Source organism: Gavia stellata, chromosome 21 (assembly GCF_030936135.1).
Source record: "Gavia stellata isolate bGavSte3 chromosome 21, bGavSte3.hap2, whole genome shotgun sequence".
Taxonomy (NCBI): Eukaryota; Metazoa; Chordata; class Aves; order Gaviiformes; family Gaviidae; genus Gavia; species Gavia stellata.
The window spans coordinates 131,855-151,340 of NC_082614.1; the positions used below are offsets into that span (position 1 = coordinate 131,855).

Consider the following 19,486-nt stretch of genomic DNA (forward strand, 5'->3'; position numbering starts at 1 on the left):
CTCTCCCCGCCCAAACAAGTCTCGATTTTCTCTTACAGCACCCCGCAGGACAGCAGACGGAAACGCTGTGTTCATGTTGCGAATCCAAACCCTGACAATACCGCTCCTCCTCACCTGTGCTCAAAGAACCCTAGAGTGGCCATGGTCTCAAGCTTGTGTTACCTATACCAGAAGTGTGGGACTAAATTCTAATAAAGACTTGGGCCTCTTAACCATAGTAATGCACGGAACTGAAGTAGATTTAGAAAATGAATGGAGCATGGATCCTATGGGTTTTGACCGACTCCGGGGAACGACAGGCCAGGCAATACAAATAGGACACTGGGTGATCAATGGATCTGCCTATGAGAAAGCATCTCAAATCACTGTGTACAATATCCAAATGGAACACCAAATGGAACACCAAAAGATACAAGACTTTGCACCTCTGAAAGATTGGACTGTTGGTACAATTTTACCTCAGTACAACCTGGTTTTGTAGTCCACCTCTGGGCTCACCGTAGCCTGGGACTATCAGGCTGGCTATGACCAATGACTGCATTGCCTCTCAAGTGTTTTTTAATAACTCCCAGAATAACCTTCTCCATGATTTTACCAGGCACTGAAGTCGGACTGACAGGCCTGTAATTATCAAGGTTTTCCTTCTTTCCCTTCTTGAAAATTGGGACAACATTTGCTGCCAGTCGCCTGGGAGGTCCCAAGGTTAGGCTGACTGACTGCAGTCCTTTTGGCCTTTCTTGACGATGGGGCAGCGTTTGATTTCCTCCAGTCATTGGAGATCTCCCCTGACCTTCACGACTTTTCAAAAATGGTTACTTCATGCTGCTCACGCTTCTCCATGCAATGCCCTGAGTATGCCTCATCTGCCACAGCAGAAGCAACCTCAAGGCAGAGCCTCTCTCAGCCTGGTCTGGCAGCACCTCACTGTACAGATCGCAGCTAATTCGAAGAGCAGCTACTGTGCAAATACTGAGAGCATGAAAATCTTTGAATCGACAATCAGAGAACAACCAAACACCCAGGGCTGCAGTCTTCTCTTGCCACTGATGTTTCAGGCTGTTGTTCTAGAGGCTGTATGGTTTGCTTAGGACAGCAAAGAAAAGTCTCCTTTTCCTAACATCACAACAGCTTTCGGCTTCAAGCAGTGATCAGATGAGACAAACGCCAAGAAGGAGCACTGTGGTCATCCAATCTGAATGTTGCCAGCTTAATTCTTATTTGAACCTGAGCTCTCTTTTCAGAAGAATATCTGATTTTGCTTGAAATTTGTGGCTCCAGTCCTTAGCCTAATAGTCCTTATTCTAATACTTCATCTGTTTTGCTCTCCATCAATGACTTGCCTCCAACTTTCTTCACATATTCTACTCAGTTCTCCACTGCAATAAAGATCTCTCTCATCAAGCTTCTGTTCCTCACATAGCTAAAAATGATGATTATTTCATCTCTTCACTTCTGCTTCATTAGACTGGTCTCTTCGCATTTCATCATAAGCCAAAGTGGTTTTAAAATCCTTAAAATGCTACATTCTCTTTCAATTCTTCTCTTCAGTTTTCAAAAACCTCATGAGATTGCTGCTTAAAACCCCAAACAGCATTCCAGCCTGTGTACAGAAGGGTTAAAAGATGGAATTTTGGTCCGTATATGGACACTGGGTGAGAGGTAGGTAGCTGAGAAAACCACAGTCAGCACAAGAAAACAGATGGTTTATTGTCTAGTGTTTGAAATGCTGACCATAGAGATAAAGAGGCTGAGCAATACAGAGGGAGGACAGGGAGGATGTGCAGTGGTGAAAGAATACAAAGCACAGTTCGTAATTTTGCTTGCCTTACAACATCTTGCTATCGGCTTGAGCATGGTTGATAAGTGACTGCTGGATTATGATAATATGCTGCGTGTACAAAGCCTACGAACCAATAGACGGGATGGCTATGGCGCGTGCAGTGCGCCTGACCAGCGGGCACATGCGCCATAGGCTCTCTATGTTGAGAGTTGGCAACTGAGTTGTGTTTCAGCACCCACTGGGCACGTGTGTCGAAATCTGTTCCTCTGCAAATGTATAAATACGGGGATTTCCCAAAGAGCGGTGGGCCGGTGTACACCGAGGTCACCGTTGCCTCCGTGGGGATGCCCACGTAAAGCTGGCACCTACCGACTGCTGGGCTGAGCATGCAGCGCAAGACAACACAAGAATGTACAGACAGTCCATCTTCCTCATGGTCCTCGGGTCGGTAAGACAATTGCTTTGCAAGATACCCTTAGTATAATGCATGTCTGTAGTTAATAAAATGCTTGGGTTTTTTTTTTTTTCCTTGTAGTCTGTGTATATGTGTTTACCTTTCTCGGGAATCCTCAAAACCACTCTAAAACACAGCCACAGCGGCAGAGAGGTCACAACAGTGCTAATGGTAAAGCCGGGGAGAACTGCAGGGTGGAAGAACATCTTTGGGTGGATTAATACCTCTTAGCCCAAAAACCGGATCTGACTGTCAGCCTGCAGCACAGGTGTCTGGACTTGCTGCCACATGGGGATTCCCTGAATAGCTTGTCATGTACATCCCCTCATTTTTGCACCATAGGGACATTTGCCTTCCTAGGGGAAATTCGTAGTGACTCGTAATGTGTGTGTGTGTGTGTATATATATGTGTGTGTAAAAAATGTTTTTATATATATGCATGTATGTATTTGCTTTTACTCGCGGCCGTTTCACAGCAGTTTGTAATAACGGGGCCGCGGGCGGGGAACGGAGCGGGGACGGAGCCGGGGCGGGGGACGGGGTCGGAGCCGGGGCGGGGGGACGGAGCCGGGGCGTGGGGCGGGTGCGGCCGCGCATCCCTGCCGGGGCTCCCACCGCCGCAGCCGGGCGGTGCGCGGGTTCTCTGCCGGGAAGGGGCGGAGGGGGTGGTCCGCTCCCGGGGCCTGAGCGCTGCCCGGGAGCAGAGGCGGGACGGCGGGGAGGAGGAAGGGGGCGGCCGGGGTGCGGGACCCGGCGGGCGGAGGGCGGGCGGAGCGCAGGGCTCGTGTCGGCCACGTCCCGCGGCGAGAACCGGGCTCCCGCGGGGCGGCGAGGGGGTCACGGCTGGAGCGGGGAGCTGCCGGGGGGCGGGGAGCGTGCGGGACTCGCTCCGGGGGGCGGGGGGCTGCGGAGGCAGCGGCGGGGCCCGAGGGGGAGAAGCTCTCGCAGCGCGACCGGGACAGAGGAGACACAGACGGCAACTGCGGCAGAGGAGACGGACGCTCCGCTTTTATTGCGCGCACGGCCGCGCAGCGAGCGGAGGCTCCTTCCCGGCGGAGCAGCGCGCCTGCAGCCTTTCCAAGCGGGCCACGTCCGGCACAGGGCAGGAGACCCCCGGGGACCTCATGCGGGGAAGTCCTTGAGGCTCCCCTGCCCGCCTGGCACAGGGAAGAGAGGCGGCGGGATGGAGGGCACAGCCGGACTCCTGCTCCTGCAACAGCGGGGAACCGCTGGCCAGAAACGGCCCTGAGGAGCGCGGGCAAGGGGCCCTGCTCAGTGCTGGGGGGGAAGGCGGAAAACCCCCGGGGACCTGTGCCAATCTGCCTGGGGGAAAAAAAACTCCTTCCTGAGCCCAGAACTGGCGATTGCTCCCTGAGCATGTGAGCAAGACCTGTCGCCCAGGCCCCAGGGCTGCCACGGCTCCAGGGGACACCAGCGCTGCCTGACCCCTTCCTTCCCTTCACTGGAGGCACCTCAGGGGCTTCCCAGCACAGACAGCCAAGATGGTTTTCATCCTCTGGCAGATGTCTGTAATCCCAGGTAGCAACCAAGGGCTCCTCCCAGGCAGCTGCCTGAGCTGTTGTGCCTCTTTTGGAGGAACTCCCTCCTCCGGGATCCACCTGACTGCTCCCAGGCATGTCCCAGAGTATTTGTCCTCTGCTTTAGGGACCTGAGATCCTGTGTAGCAGCCCCAGACTCCTCCAAGGAAGCTACCTGAGAAGCTTTTTCTCTTTTGGAGGATGTTGCCACTGCAATTTCCCCACCTGACAGTGATTTTAAGACCTTCACTGTGCACTGGCCCTTCCTTAACAATTTCTGGTTTAACCTGAAAAGAAAAGAACCAAACGTGAACCCATACCTTTTGAATGACAGAATCAGAGGATGGTTTGTGTTGGAGAGGACCTTTGCAGATCACCTAGTCCAATCACCCTGCCGTGGGTAGGGACACCTGTCACTAGATCAGGTTGCTCAAAGCCCCATCCAACCTGACCTTAAACACTTCCAGGGATGGGGCATCCACAACATCTCTGTGCAACCTACTCCAGTGCCTCACCACCCCTTTCTTCTTCATGTCCAGTCTACATCTACCCTCTTTCAGTTTAAAGTCGTTGCCCCTTGTCCTGTCACTACAAACCACCATAAAAAGCCTCTCCGTATCTTTCTTATAAGCCCCCTTTAAGTATTGAAAGGTCACAAGAAGGTCTCCCCGGAGCCTTCTCTTCTCCAGGCTGAACAAACCCAACTCTCTCAGCCTGTCTTCATAGGAGAAGTGTTCCAGCCCATGGATCATTTTCGTGGCCCTTCACTGGACCTACTAACAGGTCCATGTCTTTCCTGTGCTGAGGACTCCAGAGCTGGACTCAGTATTCCAGGTGGGGTCTCACCAGAGCAGAGTAGATGGGCAGAATCACCTCCCTTGACCTGCTGGCCACGCTGCTTTTGATGCAGCCTGGCATACGGTTGGCTTTCTGGGCTGCAAGCGCATATTGCCAGCTCATTTCCAACTTTTCACCCAGCAGTACCCCCAAGTCCTTCTCTGCAGAGCTGCTCTCAATCCATCCATCCCCCAGCCTATATTGATACTGCTGAGTGCCCCAGTATCCTGCGCCCAGGTGCAGGACCTTGCACTTGGCCTTTTTGAACTTCATGAGGTTCACGTGGGCCCACTTCTCCAGACTGTCCAGGTCATGGTATTGCCCATAACTAGGAAAAGATTAGTAACAAGTCGCTGAGAAAGCATTAGCTGCATACTTTTATTGAAACGCCATCAGTGCGGAGAGTGAACAGCCTCAAGACCGCAGCAGGGACTGCTAGCAGTATGAAATTTCCCTGCCTGGTCCCAGACCCCTCTGGAGAGGCTGTGCCCCCAGGAACTGCACGAGCGGGATGGCGAGGGGAATATCCCACCCCGCACAGCACAGGCACGGGGAGATTTGCTGCAATCCCCATTTACCTCATTATTCTGAGTCTGAAAGAGGAAATAAATTGTTCGCGTTTCTTTTCCAGTAAAACCTGGCACAAGACATACAAAGCTTCTTCAATCACCATCTGAACTAGCAAGACTAGATCCCCCCCAAAGCCCCCGGCCATTCTAGGGTGCCATCACAGAGGGGTGGCATTGGTGTGAGGAGGGGGACCAGCCCATGAGACAGGTTCGGGGACAAGCTGATTTCTTGTGTTAGATGAACTTGGAGCCTCTTCTTTCCAGCTTGGAGTTTGCACCGAAACCCACGGAACTGTCACCTATGCAGTAACCCTGCTGAGGAGGCACCGGCTGGGTGCTCACCTAGGGCAAGGGTGCTCTGGCTGGTGAGGCCCACTGTGGCCAGCGGCACAGCCTGAATCCTCCCTAGAAGCCTCGTAGCCTCCATCCTGCGGGGACTCACACAGCCATGGCATGGGGCAGCCCCATGGCATGGCTCTGGTTCCCCCAAGTGCAATCCCAGGCCTCCCGAGAGGATGGCGCATGGCCACAGGAGCAAGCAGGTGATGCCACCCACCCACTGCGTGCGTCACCAAGCAGAGATGGTGGCTCTCAGGAATGGCCCATCATTCCATGAGCAGGAAAAAGCCATCCCCAGTCAAGGTAGCGCTTTCAGTTCAGCCACAACCAGTGCAAAGGGACACAGAGGGCTCAGCCAAGATCCCCGGCAGCTCATCAGGGCAGGCTTGCAACGGAGCTAATGGCAAAACAGCTCCCAGCTGCAGTGGGAGAGCTGGGCCCCTCTGCCTCCAGGCGAGACAAGCCCCCCTGCCCAAGCTTGGCTCTATGGGATGCCTCAAACCCCACCCGGGGACCTCACCCACACCCAGGCTGGGTCAGGGACAGTGGTTAGGGCCTGGAAACAACACAACCCTGCTCTGGGCGGCGGGGCTGGGGCAGTGCGAAACACTTCGCCTCCTCAGAGCGCCACCTCCCCTGCACCCGTCACAGCTCCTCGTGGTAACCAAAGACATCTCCACCTTCTCCTAGGGTCCACCTCATCATCCCGCAGCCACGAGGGCTCAGGGAGCCCTCCTGCATGCATGTGCAGCACAGCCCCAGGATGTCCTCAGTGGCACCGCCATGTCCTCACCGCCCACAGTGCCCCAGCACAGACTCCACCGCCCGCTCACAAGCTGCAGCAGGTGTGGGGCACCCTTCCTGCTCGCCCCGCAGCCCCCTGTGACCCAGAGCTTCATGCAGTGTGGCAGCTGAGACTGAGGAAAGGCTCTGCACTGTCGGGCACACAGCACAGAGGATGAGGAAGACCGAGAAATGTCCCTGCTGCCCACAGAGGTCCTCTTGCCTGGCTCCAAGGTGCTTACTGACCACGGCCCAGGGTTCAGTTTGCCCGCTTCCCACTGTGGGACAGGAACCGCTCCCCTCCCAGTGAGGGAAAAACCCCTGCTGGGAGCAAGCAGCCCACCACAGCCCAGCACTCCCTCCCTGCCCCTGGCAGTGCTGCAGCTGGCCACCCGCCACCTTGGGACCAACACAGGGGAAGTGGCTTCTGCAAGGCTCTCCTCGAACAAGGATGTTTTTATGGTGTGTCTGAGAGGAGGAAAAGAAGGAAAAGAAAATTTCTCTGAAATACAAAGACTGTGATCTGTAGGAAACCAGCCCAGTGGAGAGAGAACTTGCTTCCGGAGACCTCACAGATGCTGCTGGCTCCGGGGCTCCTGACAATCCTGCCTGTTCCCCACCCTCGTCGCAGCTGGGGAAGGGGAGGTGCAGTGGGTGCAGTCTCCCTGGGGAATGTGTAAACACTTGACAAGGGCCCCTGCTGCCGCTGAAAGCTGCGAACCAGGGGGTGGCCCAGCACGTCCAGCTAACCCAGCTGTGATTTCAAAAGGAAGTCCACGCTTTCAGCCACGGCGTCAGCCTCTTCTTCCCCGTTGCCTGAACTGAGTGGTGCTAAGAGCTCCTTCCCCTGCTCCGGTGCAGGCTCACTCTCCTCCCATGCTCGGCACATAGCGATTGCTTTGCAGGAGGTGGCCACCTCCTCCTTATCACCAGGTCCAGCGGGAACAAGGACCTAACAGCTGTTACAAAACACTGGCCAGGACAGAACAAACTCGCTTCTGCCTTTGAGAAAGCACAATAAATGTGCGGGTCTCTGCAGAAAGCAGTGGGAGGGACACCCCGCCACCTCTCCTCCGTTCCTCTGCGCTTGAACAGGGAGGGGAGAGCAGGTTTGGTGCTAGAGGGAGCCACTGGAGGAACGCATAGAGGTGCTGGTGGGGAAGTGGGGGATGGCGCTTGATGAGGCCAGGATGCTCTGGGGCTTGCTTCATCTCCTTCCACCGGACCTTCAAGTCCCACTGGGCCAAGGCTGTGCTCCAGCATGGCAACACCAAGGAGCGCCTGGTGCAAGGACAGAGTGCCGACATGCCCGGAGCAGGGGCCCCACAGACTCCCCACGCTGAGTGCTGCTCTGCTTCCCGGCGGTGCTCACCAACAGGCTTTTGCAGCCTTTGCTTTCTGCATCCTCACCTGCTCATCTTGCATGATGCCTGGCACTCCGTTCCAGCCTTCAGCTCCGGCACCGTGCCGGGTGTGCGCTCGCCTTTAAAGGCCGCAGGGATGTGGATTTGGCGTGCGTGGGCACCGCACCCCCTCGGGGAGCACTGCAGGAGTCACCGCGATTGTTACACCAAACCCCCCCCCCCCGCGCCCGCCTGCCGTCGCTCCCCGCCCGTCGCCCTCGATGCCCCGCGGGCAGCGCGGGGGCTGCGGCCAGCGAGCCGCCCCTGCTGCCGCTCCGCTCCCCGCGCACCCCGGCGCGGGATGCCGGCGGCTGGGGCGGGGGGCGAGCGGGGCTGCCGGGCAGCACCCGACGGGGGGGGACCGGGGGATGTTGCGCCGGGGCGGAGCGACGGTCCCGGGGCCGCCCGGGGGCGGGGGTGGTGGCGGGGCCGCCGGCCCCCTTATAGCGGCGCGGCGGGGCGCGGGGGGCGGCGGGCGCGATGGAGTACGCGGAGGCGGAGGAGTACTACTACGGGGAGGAGGCGGCGGGCAACGCGACGGGGGAGACGTGCGAGTGGCAGGCGGACTGGGAGGCGTCCTTCTCGCTGCTGCCGCTGCTCTACCTGCTGGTCTTCGCCCTGGGGCTGTCAGGCAACGGGCTGGTGCTGCTGACGGTCTGGCGCGGCCCGCGGGCGCGACGCCGCTCCGCCGACGCCTACATCGGGAACCTGGCGCTGGCCGACCTGGCCTTCGTGGCCACGCTGCCGCTCTGGGCCGCCTACACGGCGCTGCGCTTCCACTGGCCCTTCGGCGCGGCGCTCTGCAAGCTCAGCAGCTTCCTGGTGCTGCTCAGCATGTTCGCCTCCGCCTTCTGCCTGGGCGGCCTCAGCGCCGAGCGCTGCCGCGCCGCCGCCCGCGCCGCTCCGCCGCCCCGCGCCGCCCCGCGCCGCCGCCCCGCCGCGCTGGGCCCGTTGGCGGCGCTCTGGGCGGCGGCGGCGGCGGCGGCGCTGCCGGCGCTGCTGCTGCGGGAGGCGCGGCGGGGCCCGCGGAACCGGACGCTGTGCGAGCTGGCGGCGGGGGGCGCGGGGCGGGCGGCGGCGCTCAGCCTGGGCGCCACGGCGCTGGGCTTCGCCGCTCCGCTGCTGCTGATGGCCGTCTGCTACTGCTGCGTGGGCGCCGCCGTCCGCCGCCACCTCCGCCCGCGGCGCGCCGAGGCGGCGGCGCGGCGGCGGCTGCTGCGGCTGATCGCGGCGCTGGTGGCCGTCTTCGCCGGCTGCTGGCTGCCCTTCCACCTGCTCAAGAGCCTCTTCGCGCTGGCGGCCGCCGGGCTGCTGGAGCTGCCCTGCGCGCTGCTGGGGCTCATCGCCCGCCTGCACCCCTACGCCACCTGCCTGGCCTACCTCAACAGCTGCCTCAACCCGCTGCTCTACGCCTTCCTCGACGGCCGCTTCCGCGCCCGCTGCCGCCTGCTGCTGGGGCCGCGCCGCCCGCCCGCCGCCGCCGCCTCCTCCACGCTCAGCGGCCCCACGCAGCGCTCCGAGCTGCCCTCGGTCGGCACCAAGCTGTAGCGCCCGCGGCCCCGCCGCGCCCCAATAAACGCCCTTTCCGCCGCCGGCGCCCGCTGCCTTCTTCCTCCGGCTCCGCTCGGCGCGGCGGCCCCCCGAGCCGGCCGGGGAGGGCGGAGACCGCGGGGAGGGGGGGGGGTGTCGGGCCCCGGCACTCGCGGCCTCGGGTCACCTGGGGGCGCCCCCGGCCAAAGCACCGGGGCGGGCCCCGGGCCTCCCGGACGGCGCTCCCCGTGGGGCTGCGGCCGGGACTGCCGGTTTGGCAGCCCGAGGGCAGCCCTTGTGCCGCCGGCCCCAGGCCCGTCCCTCCCTCACCGCCGCCTGGGGATGTGCCTACCCTCCCCCGTGGCCCCCTGCGACGAGGGGGCTCTGGTACTGCCGCTGTCACCCTCCTAAGCCACCACTCTCGCCATCATCCAGACAGCGTCCCCTCTGCCCCGCTTGCCTTCGGGGCCCATCCAACCTGTGTACAGCCGTGTCTGGAGGCTGCTCGGCTCCTGTCCATGCAGACAGAAGCTCCTTGAGAGTTGTCCACGACGGCTGGGTGAGGACGCGGGTGCGCTGCCATCCTCCAGGCATGGCTGTCCCAGAGGGGCCCTGCAGTCCGCTGGACCCAGCGTGCCGGGAGCTGGGTGCATTTTCCTTGACTTCAGGTGAGCCAGCCTTTTCCCCAGGCACGATCTAGTGCTGGAGGCGTCCTCTAGGAAAACCCTTCCCATATCGAAGGGGTGACACCTGGGCCCCCGGGTGGCTGCCCACTGAGCTGACAGCAGGCAGGCAGCACAGGGTCTTCGGAGCATTGCATTGGGTAGAAGAGTTACCCATCCCGCACTGCTGTCAGCATGAGCCTGTCCTACTTCGGGCCGTGATGATATCTCATTTCTGGAATGCCATGGACATGTCACCCCTTTCCGGATGGTAATGGGCAGCCCTTTCGTGGAGTCTAATGGCCACCTCTGAAGGCTGAGCTTCTCGGAGAGCGCAGCTGCTGATGGTGCTGCTGCAGGAGCTGGGACAGGGCCAGGCAAGCCTTGTGGTGGGGATGCTGCCCCACCGGAGAAGTTGCACTAGAGAAAGCTGGGTCTGAGCTGAGCTGATGCCCTGCTTGGCAGTGCTGCATGTGCGGGTGGATGTGCTTTCCTCCTCCCCTGGCTCGGCAAATCCTGCTGGGTTTTTGCTGTCTTGTCTCGGCACCCACACATACCTCTGCGGGCACAGCCTGCTGAGCCCAAACCAAAGTGAGACCTGCGCGGTCGCGTAGAGCGACAGGCTGTCCCCCGTGGAGCCATGTATGCGGGAGGACAGAGGAGCGTCAGGCAGGACGGATGTAGGCAGGAGGTCCTCAGGCCCCCTGGTCATGGGATGTCTGAACAGGACATCAGGGCAGCATAACATGGGCTGTTAGCACTGTCCCTCCCTGTAGCAGTCCCTGCGGCTGCTTCCCTGGGGAAAGCTGCCGTCTCTTCATGCCTGTGCCAGCCCAGTGTGCCAGGACCAAACTGGGGCAGGCTCACGCTCCATAGCCTCCTGTTGCTCCTCCTTCCCCTTCTGCTCAGCTGGGCAGCTCTACCTAACCCAAGGCATGCTAAAAAACCCCAAATCCTGCCCAACCCTCTTTCTGGGAAGCGCCTGCCCCTGCCCAAGACTTGCTTCCATAGGGCTGTGGACTTTTCTTTCCCCATGAAACGTTTGAACCAGAATATTTGGGACACCTGCCAGGGCAGCCACGGACACGGCTCCAGATCACACTAGGGTAACATAAATCCCGGTAAGGAGAACCCTTGAGGAGGGGCCAAGGGCGAGGCGGGGGGATCCCAGGAGGGGCTGGCACCCACCAACAGCCCCCTTCCTCCGCAGAAGCACAGTAGGGAGGAGATGGCGACAATGGGGCTGGCAAGTGGGAGCCATCCCATCGCGGGTACCGCTTTCCCTGGAGGGAAGGCTGGGAAAAAGGGAAGGGTTCACAGCCCTGCTGCCCTTGGGGTGGCCCCGCATGCTTGCATCCATGCCAATCACCCGCTCTGTCCCCAGACCCTCCCTGAAAGCCCCACTGTCTGTGCCCCACCCAAGCACAAGAGACACTCACTGTCCTCCAGTCCCAGCCCCGAGGCATCTGCCCCACACCAGCTCTGTAGGCTGCAGCGCCTTGTCCTGTGCTCCAGGGACAGAGTGGGCTCTGCCATCACCCTTGCCACCCTCTGGGGCGTCCCCCGGGGAAAGGTTGGAGTGATGCTCAGGGCCAGAGCCTGTGCGGAGGCGACCGGGGCCAGCCCCACTGCGCCTCTGCAGCCATCGCAGACCCTGTCCTAGGTGAAGCCATGTGAGACCCATCTATCCTCCAGGCTGGTGGCCACACAGCCCCTGAGCGTCAGCTGGTCAGGCGCCGGGTGAGCATGGGGACAGGCTGGAGCCATGCGAGGAATAACCACACCAGCCAGGGCACGTGCCTCCCCTGCTCTGGGGTGCAAGCCCCTGTGTGGAGGAGGAGCAGAGACAGCTCTGCGTCTTTCCGGGGTTTCTGCAGCATATGCATCCGCTGCTTTGCACTTGGAAGATGCATCCAGAGTATCCGTGCTCCTGCTGCCTGTGGGCACCACAGCCAGCTTCAAAACCAGCTATCAAAGCTCAGGGTCTCTGGGCAACGGCTGGTTTGGACCTACAGCTCACTGCAGGATGGGTTGGGGGGGGAATTGAAAAGGTGTGGTGCTGGTCCTGCCCATGCCATGCGGCAGAGCAGCTCTCCTCTCCAGCTACCACCGTGCCAGAAGGCAGGCAAGCAGCTCTGAGGAGTGGAGGGCTACCAGGAGCAGACAGTGCTGAGCCAACAGCCCCACCTAAACCATAGTACAGCAAGGCAAGAGCAGGATCTGGGAGGAGCAGTTGAGAGCTGGGCCCCAAGGCACCTGGGGATCCCCAGGGTGGCTGCACGAGTAGGAACCGGGCTCCCCCCCAGCACTGCTCCATATGCTGAATGCTCAGTCACATCCTCTGCATCCCACTGCAGCCAACTCCCCTGGCACCCCAGAGGAACATGCCTGTGTCATGGCACTCCAGGAGGGAGCTGGGCTGACAGTGGGGGCAAGGGGGATGTGAGAAACCTCCTGCAGTTACACTCAGGTGTTGCAGGGTGGAAGAGGATTTAAAAAACCCGCACAGCCTGCTCCAGCCGTCCCCTGGCTCAGTACATCGGGGCAATAGCTTGTGCCAGGCAGGCAGAGCTGGGGGGGGGCTCAGGAGGGGCAGAGGCAAGAGAGGGGAAACAAGGGCACGTGGAAGTCTCAGTGGCCCAGAGCCAGCACCTGCACCCCAGCACCCATGGTACTGCACCCAGGGCAAAGCAGCACCAGCATCACTGCTGTGCCCCGGCAGCTCCTCCTTCCCAGGCTGGAGCAGCTGGGCCGGGCAGAGGATGCCCAGCTGCCTACAGGGCCTAGGGCAAGGAGCTGCCAGCGGCTCCCGGTGCTCCGACAAGGGCCCCACTGTGTGCTCAGCCCTGGGCAGCTCCGGGCACTGCTGCACCTTGGCCCAGGGCTGGCTCCAGTGCTGAGTGCCTGCCTTCACTCCTCCGGGGAGACACCAGCTGACCCTTTCAGGGTGAGGGGAGCTGCTTCCAGGCAGCTGCAGCAGGAGCTGGCGGCTGGCAGGAAAAGGAAGACTTTATCCCCTTGTCTCCAAAAGAAATGCGGCAGAGGCGACAAAGGCAGGGTGGGGGTGCCCTGGCAGGGGCTAGGGATGCCTCTCCCGCTGGGGGATGTTTCCCTGGAGACAGGGCAGCACCAGGGGCTGATGCCTCCACACATGTCCTGTGTTCCCAGGGGCTGGTGGCTCCTGCACAGACAAAGAGGCACTTGATGAGCTGGTGGCAGTGCCCTCGCTCGAGGGGTCCCGCCATGCAGCTCACGCCTGGCAGCTGAGCCGGCAGCTTCACCTCAGCCTGGCCAAGTGTGGCCCGGGGGAGGCAGAAGGGGAATGGCCCTGGTGCCAGAGCCATGCTGGGCGAGGAGTGCACAAGGCCACCAGACCTGCAGCACCACAGCCGCCAGCATCTTCCTTGGCGAGCAAAACCAAAGCCACGTACTCTGAGATCAGACAGGAATGCAGGCAGCAGGAGCCAGCGTGGTGGCACTGGCCCCAGCCTGGCTTCTCGCTGCAGCTTCCCAGCAGCTGTTTGCAGAGCTCAGCCACAGCCGAGCCCACCCCATCACCTGCACAGGCAGCACAGGCTCATCTGGGCAGCCAGCCCCGGGCACGCCAGCCCTGCACACAGCAGCGCAGCACCGTCACTGCTTGCTGCGGGCGGCCACAACTTCTCAGAAAGAAGAGACGGGGAAAATAAGGGCTGTAGGCTCGGTGCACCATGCAAACGCCCTGGACTGGTACTTACCCTCCCTTCTTCCAGGCTGAGCCAAGGCTTCTGGGGTTTTTTTCTTCCAGTGCCAGCTGCCCACGATGCTGGGAGTCAGGCTTCTCCTTCCCAATGAGAGTGACGGGCTCTGCAGCACCTGCTCCTGCTGTACTTACGCAATGCAACACGTCCCTCCCTGCTCAGATGCTTTGCTCAGTGTGTTCAAGTAACAGCAGCAGCCTTAGAGGGGCCTTAATATCCCCAGCCCCATCCCCTGCCTTCTTCTGGGGCAGCCAGAGTGGTGGCACCCCACAGTGGGGGGCTCCCAGCAGGACGAGGGGACAGCGAATTTACAATTTGTTCTGCCTAATGGGCTGCAGCCCACAGGGAGCCTTTGAGGGCTGGAGTGGCCCAAAGCTGGAGTGGCCTGGTTTCCGCACACACTGAAACCACAGGGCAGGGACCCCTGGACACGCAGCCTGGGCTCCCGGAGGTCCCCGTGAACCTCGTCTCTCATTCCACTAATGTGACAGGTGCCCAGAGCCCTCCAGGCCTCCCCAGGAGTGCTGAAGAGCTTTCTTGGAGCCTTCCCTCCAGTGAAAGCTTAGAGGAGGGTCTCCTCTGCTCCCACTGTGCAGCTGCAGCTTTGCTGATGAGAAAGGGTATAGCAAGATCATCCAAGAGTTGCCTGTCTGGTCTCATCCCACACAGCGGGCACTGGTCAAGTTAGGTCGTGTATGACCAGGACTCTGAGACCACAAACAAATTCAGATGCTGCTAAGAGGGATTTCAAGATAACTGGTAGTCTCCCGAGTAGATGAAGATACCCTGGGGCCTGGAGACCAGAAAGACTTTCTTGGCAGAGAAGTTTGCTGTGCCTCTCGGGTAAGGCAGCAGCTGAAGAGGAGACTGAGTGTGCCCCGCTGCATGAGAAAGAATAGCCTTGTAAGATAGCTGAAAGCAAGCAGCACCCCAAAGCCCAGCCAGTCCTTGCTAGAGGCTGCAGGAATGACTTGCAAAAAAAAGGAAACGTTGATCCTGTTGCCATAAAATCAAACCCTGGATCCGACGCTGGTGATGTGGAGTTTCAAAAGCCTCCACTTAAGGAACAGCAGCAATACATGACTCTTCAAAGACATGCAGGACCGTGTCCCTCACACACTGGGAGAGGGACCAATTGCCACGAGCTCAGGTGTTCTTGTTCCACTCCACAAGAGAAACTGGATGAATCCATAAGAGGTGGAGGATCACTGAGAGAGACCTCGGGTTCCAGGGTAAGGCTGGCTCTTCATCGAGGGAAGCAGCAAGGACAATCATAGTCCTGCTGACAGAAGCTCCCCAAAGCTGTGCGCTACAGCGGGCGAGAGGCAAAGTTGACCTGGAACAATAATCATCATGAGACCCGAAAGTTCATGTTTAAAAAGTTGTTTTCCTGCCTTATTACTAAATACATAAATTAGCAACCTTACCAACAGAAACAGGTATGCTATGAAGTATCTAGGTGGCAGGCGCGGGAGGAAGTTCCAAAATGAATGACTGTAACGATGGGCATAAAGGAGGGACTTAAGGTGGTCTTATAAAGAGAGGGGATGTTGTACAAAATGCAACTCGTGTACTTCTTAGTATTTCTGCTGTAAGAAACAGCTGGAAGTGGGGAGGAAGACTGAGGGAACTGAGCACAGACATGGTATTAACAGGCTTAACTGCAGCATGAAGGTGTAACTGCCAAGGCTGCAGCAGGTGAGGTATTTTCAACAGGCAGCTGTAACAGCCTCCGAAGCTGCCACAGGGACACCCTTGCTAGATGCAAGGGAAGAACACGCTCGCTGGAGAGCTGTGTGATGCAGAAAAGTGGTGCAACCTCCACCCTTGAAGATTTTAAGAGCTAGGCTGGAAAAGGCCCTGAACAATGTGATACAGCTTTTGAGTACACCTTGCTTGGAGCAGGTTATTTAGATGACCTCCAGAAGTCATTTCGCTCCTGTGTTTCTTAAAGGCATTACTAAAACCCGATGTTATGCATAGGTCTACTTAACAAGGTTACAAACAAAAAAAAAAAAAAATCAAATTGAAGCAGCTGCACAGAAGGACTACCAGGAAGGTTTTGAGAATGAAAAACTTGTTTTATCGGCACTTTGAAGTTCTTGGCTTGCTTTTCCTAGCAAAATGGTAGTTTGGAGAGGATGCATCAATTGTACTGATGAAAGTAACTCCAGGGAAGAAATGTAACTCAAACAAAAATACTTGGTAAAAGATAAAAAAAATGAAATGCCATAAAAAAATAAGTTAAACTGGAAATGAGAAGTTTCCAGAGAACAGAGGAAAAAACTGAGTAACACCTTCCTAACAGGAGAGCAGGAGCAGGGGATCAAACCGTGTCAGGAAGCTCAAGAAAAGTCTAAGAGCTATTTGTCCCACACTGGTGTAACTCCGGGTGTTACGAATTAAAGTCTGCAAGCAGCAGCATCTCTGAATGGTATTTTAATGAAATCTGATTCTTTAGAATTTCTGCTGGCCACCTGGAAAGGACAAAGATTTCTTCTTTCATCTTAATAAAAAAACTCAGCTTCTACAGAAGGATCATCTTCATCTGAAGCACCAGCGTGCCATAACAATTAACAAAACCTCCGATACCTGTTAAGGAAATAGAGAAGAATGGTGGAGCTTGCTCCTACATTTAAGGAACGCTGCCCCTCTGTCTGGGAAGGTGTACGGGGGCCGGGAGGATGCTCCTTACCTTCCTTTATACTAGGATGTCCAAGCCCAAATCCTGAACAAAAGCAGTCAGTCTCACTGTGTGCTGCCACAAGGACCTGGAATTCAGGTAATAAGCAAAAGCCTTCCCTCTCTCCTGCGGTATGTAGAACTTGGGAGGTCTCCAAGACTATAAACCATTACTGCTTAAGATTTTCTGTGCAACAGATGTTTAATTTGGAAATTTTTTTGCAAAACATCTATTACATATTCAGCTGTCAAAAGAACCCCAATGGTCCATTTCATTTGATGTTCCTGAAGGAGGGCACCTCTTGGTCACGCTGTGTTTCTTCAAACCACCAGGCTATAGGGGATTTCAGTTTTCTAAGCACCAAGTTCATAGACATCTTGTCTTAGCAGACCTGAGAAGCTGGCTAGCCAGCTAACTCAAACCGAGTCAGCTTGGCCACAAGTGATCTGCTAGGAGCTGTAGTGCAGCCTCCAGCTGGGAGGACGAGGGAAAGACATTGCCCTTGCTGCTGACCCAGGGCCAGATGTGACTCAGCAATGCAGGGCTCCAAAGGCTCCAAATTCCAGCACTCTAATAAAATTACCTGGAAGAGCAAGTTGATCAAAGCAACGCAAACCTGGGGAGCGACAACAGAACAGAGGGTCACTTTATTTTCAGCTGGTCAGGGAGTTCTTCTGCCGCTGCAATTATGTCTCAAAGAAACAGCAGCAAAAGTGTGCAATAAGGTGACTGCTAGGAAAGAATCTGAACTCCAGCTTTCTCCCTCTGATGATCACAACCCACTGCGAGCAGCCTAGGAGGCCATCCTCTTCTAAAAGGATCCTCAGCCTCTGACTGTTAGCATGGCGATAACTCCACCTGCTTACAGAGACCTCCTACTTGGGAACCTCACGGCACTGGCAAGTGCCAATCCCCTACCCTCAGCCCCCTCAGAACCACGGAGATTTCATCCCCTTCCAGTCACGCTCACACAGGGACCGTGTTTTGATCTCCTCCGTATAGCTCAAATTCCTGACTTGGCTTTCTCTAGCCCAAGTTCAGTATCTTCAAAGTCTAAGTCCTGACCTCCTCTTCCATAACTCAAGGCTTATTTTTAAGTTGCTGCCAGGTTCTTACTTGAGACAACCTGCTAGGCAGGATGTTCTGGTCTTCCAGGTTTAGCATATGAATATACCCCAGATGCAAAAAGGGTACTTACACTTTTACCTCACTAAAAACACGCAGCAACCCTCCCATCATATCAGGCACAGTTCCTATTTCTTTAAAAATAAATATTTATAAACAAAAGGAAGAGATTCAGAGAACTACAATGTTAAAAATTTTCCTGCCAACAGCACAAATGTCTTTTTCATGTAAAGTCACAAGAACAAGTTGTACACCAACACAAGTACTGCCTAAAAACTCTCTCTCCTCATCAGCTGCCATAGTCCTCCACTGCAGGAATCCATGTCTCCCATCGCAGCAACCAGCTCCTCTGCACTTCTCTAGGACTTGTACTGGGGCTGCTCAATCTCCTTTCGTGATCAAGTCCTCGATATATGCATCCAGTTCATCATCTGTATTAATATCAATGTCCTGAAACCAAAGGCACAAGAAATACCAGTGAAAAGTGAATCTTGAAGAACAGTGCAAGACCGGACAAGATGGAGCCGCACAGCAGCCTCTGCAACATCTGTCCTGCTCAGCCTTTACACCCCGACTTCCAGCACTCTCCAGCTGCTGACATCTGCTGTGAAAGCACCACCAGCTTTCCTTGTCACAGCCTGACTGATAATGCCTGGAAAACAGTCAGCACTTGATGCTCAAACAATGCGCTCAAGCAATAGATTTACTGTGCCCATCAGGGTCAAGTTAGTATTTTAACACACATTTTCTTAACAGGGAGCAACTGCTTCCATCTGTTTTCAGCAGCTTTTCCATTGGGTGGTCTTAATTTTATTTAAAGTAGTTTTTTTATTTAAAGTTTATTTATTCAAAGCTTTTATTTAAACATATGTTTGCTATTTTAATTTAATGGTATAATTAATAAATAGAATTCACCATAAAACTTTTTGTATTAAGTAGTACTTTTTTAAAGGTTTGCATTTCTATACACAGTGTTCAGAATCTAGCACCACCTTTCTGCCCAAGAATGGGGCAGAAATCCCCTACAGCACACTGCCTGTGCCCAGGGAAATTCTCCTGCAGCCCCATGTTTCATAGCAGAAAGCAGAAAACAAATAGAAGCTCTGCACTATGTATACGCCATAAAAAATCCATCTGTGAAAATTACACTCATCAGGACCCGGATCCCAAAAGGTGGGCAGTGGCACCAGCTGCACGCTCAGCTGCTTCTGATGGTCTAAGCCCAAGCTGCACCCAAATGAGAAAGAGCTGAAGCCCAGTTAAATGCTGGACCAAAACACCTCAAGTGCCTGAAGGGGCCTAGGTCTGGGGAAGGTTGCTACTTGTGGGGCAGCTCTGGCTTCTCGCTCCCTCCTCACCCACCTCCTGCACTTTCTGCAGAAGAGCCACGATGTTAGTCCTCAGCTTCTGCAATTTCTCCTCTGTTTCCTTTAGCTTTCTCTCCGAGTTGCGGAGGTTTTCTTCACAGGCTTTGGCCCGGGCGTCAGCACGTGTCTGATATGAATTGCACAGGTTCTGCAGACCTACCTCGTACTGTTTGAAATATTCTTTCTGTAGAAGACAAAACACAAGAGATGACACGTTAAGAAGTAGCACTGAGCGTCGAGAAAACCCCAGCACTCACAGCTTGTAGAAGAGTCCAGCTACCGGCACCCCATGAAGGAACACGACCAGCCTAACACTGCGCCCCAGCATGCCCTGCCCGTGGTCGTTACCACGCTCACATTTACATTTCTGATTTGCCTACTGCAGGCAGCACAAAAATCACACAGGTTTTCACATCCCTCAAAGACCAGAACTGCAACAAAAGCTGCATGAATTCAGATTAAGGATGCAGCATGTTTTAAAAAAGCCTAAAACCACAGTAATGCTGTAGAAAGACCTGACAGCCTCTGCATGCAGTGAGTTTCCTTAGTATAGACCACCCAGACAGCACAGCTTATTACTGCGAGGTAGGAACATCTACACTTGCAGAAAACTCCAGACAAGACCAACGTGTCCTGTGGAAGCAGCAGGATCAGTAACTCAAGCAGACGCCTGAAT

General features: G+C 56.4%; 2 protein-coding genes across 5 annotated transcripts in view; one reads left to right on the top strand and one right to left on the bottom strand.

Moving 5' to 3' along the window:
• The first annotated feature begins 8,183 nt into the window (after positions 1–8,183).
• LOC132318887 (apelin receptor A-like) lies at positions 8,184–9,251 on the top strand. The gene has a single exon (XM_059827858.1). It carries the CDS (start codon positions 8,184–8,186, stop codon positions 9,249–9,251), a length of 1,068 nt encoding a protein of 355 aa, XP_059683841.1.
• Positions 9,252–17,645: 8,394 nt separating this feature from the next.
• The window catches only part of MORC2 (MORC family CW-type zinc finger 2), a 53,473-nt gene continuing 51,632 nt past the window's right edge, over positions 17,646–19,486 (bottom strand). For 3 of the 4 annotated variants that reach the window (XM_059827487.1, XM_059827486.1, XM_059827489.1), the window contains 2 exons: positions 18,806–18,994; positions 17,646–17,893 (listed from right to left, as the gene is read on the bottom strand). In XM_059827487.1, the coding sequence (XP_059683470.1) occupies positions 17,825–17,893; positions 18,806–18,994 (258 nt within the window). In that variant the 3' untranslated portion in view covers positions 17,646–17,824. The remainder of the gene's footprint in view (positions 17,894–18,805; positions 18,995–19,486) is intronic. The other variant, XM_059827488.1, reaches the window with a different exon arrangement.

Coding starts and splice junctions, on each gene's coding strand:
- LOC132318887 (XM_059827858.1), top strand. CDS start 8,184: ATGGAGTACGCGGAGGCGGAGGAGTACTACTACGGGGAGGAGGCGGCG.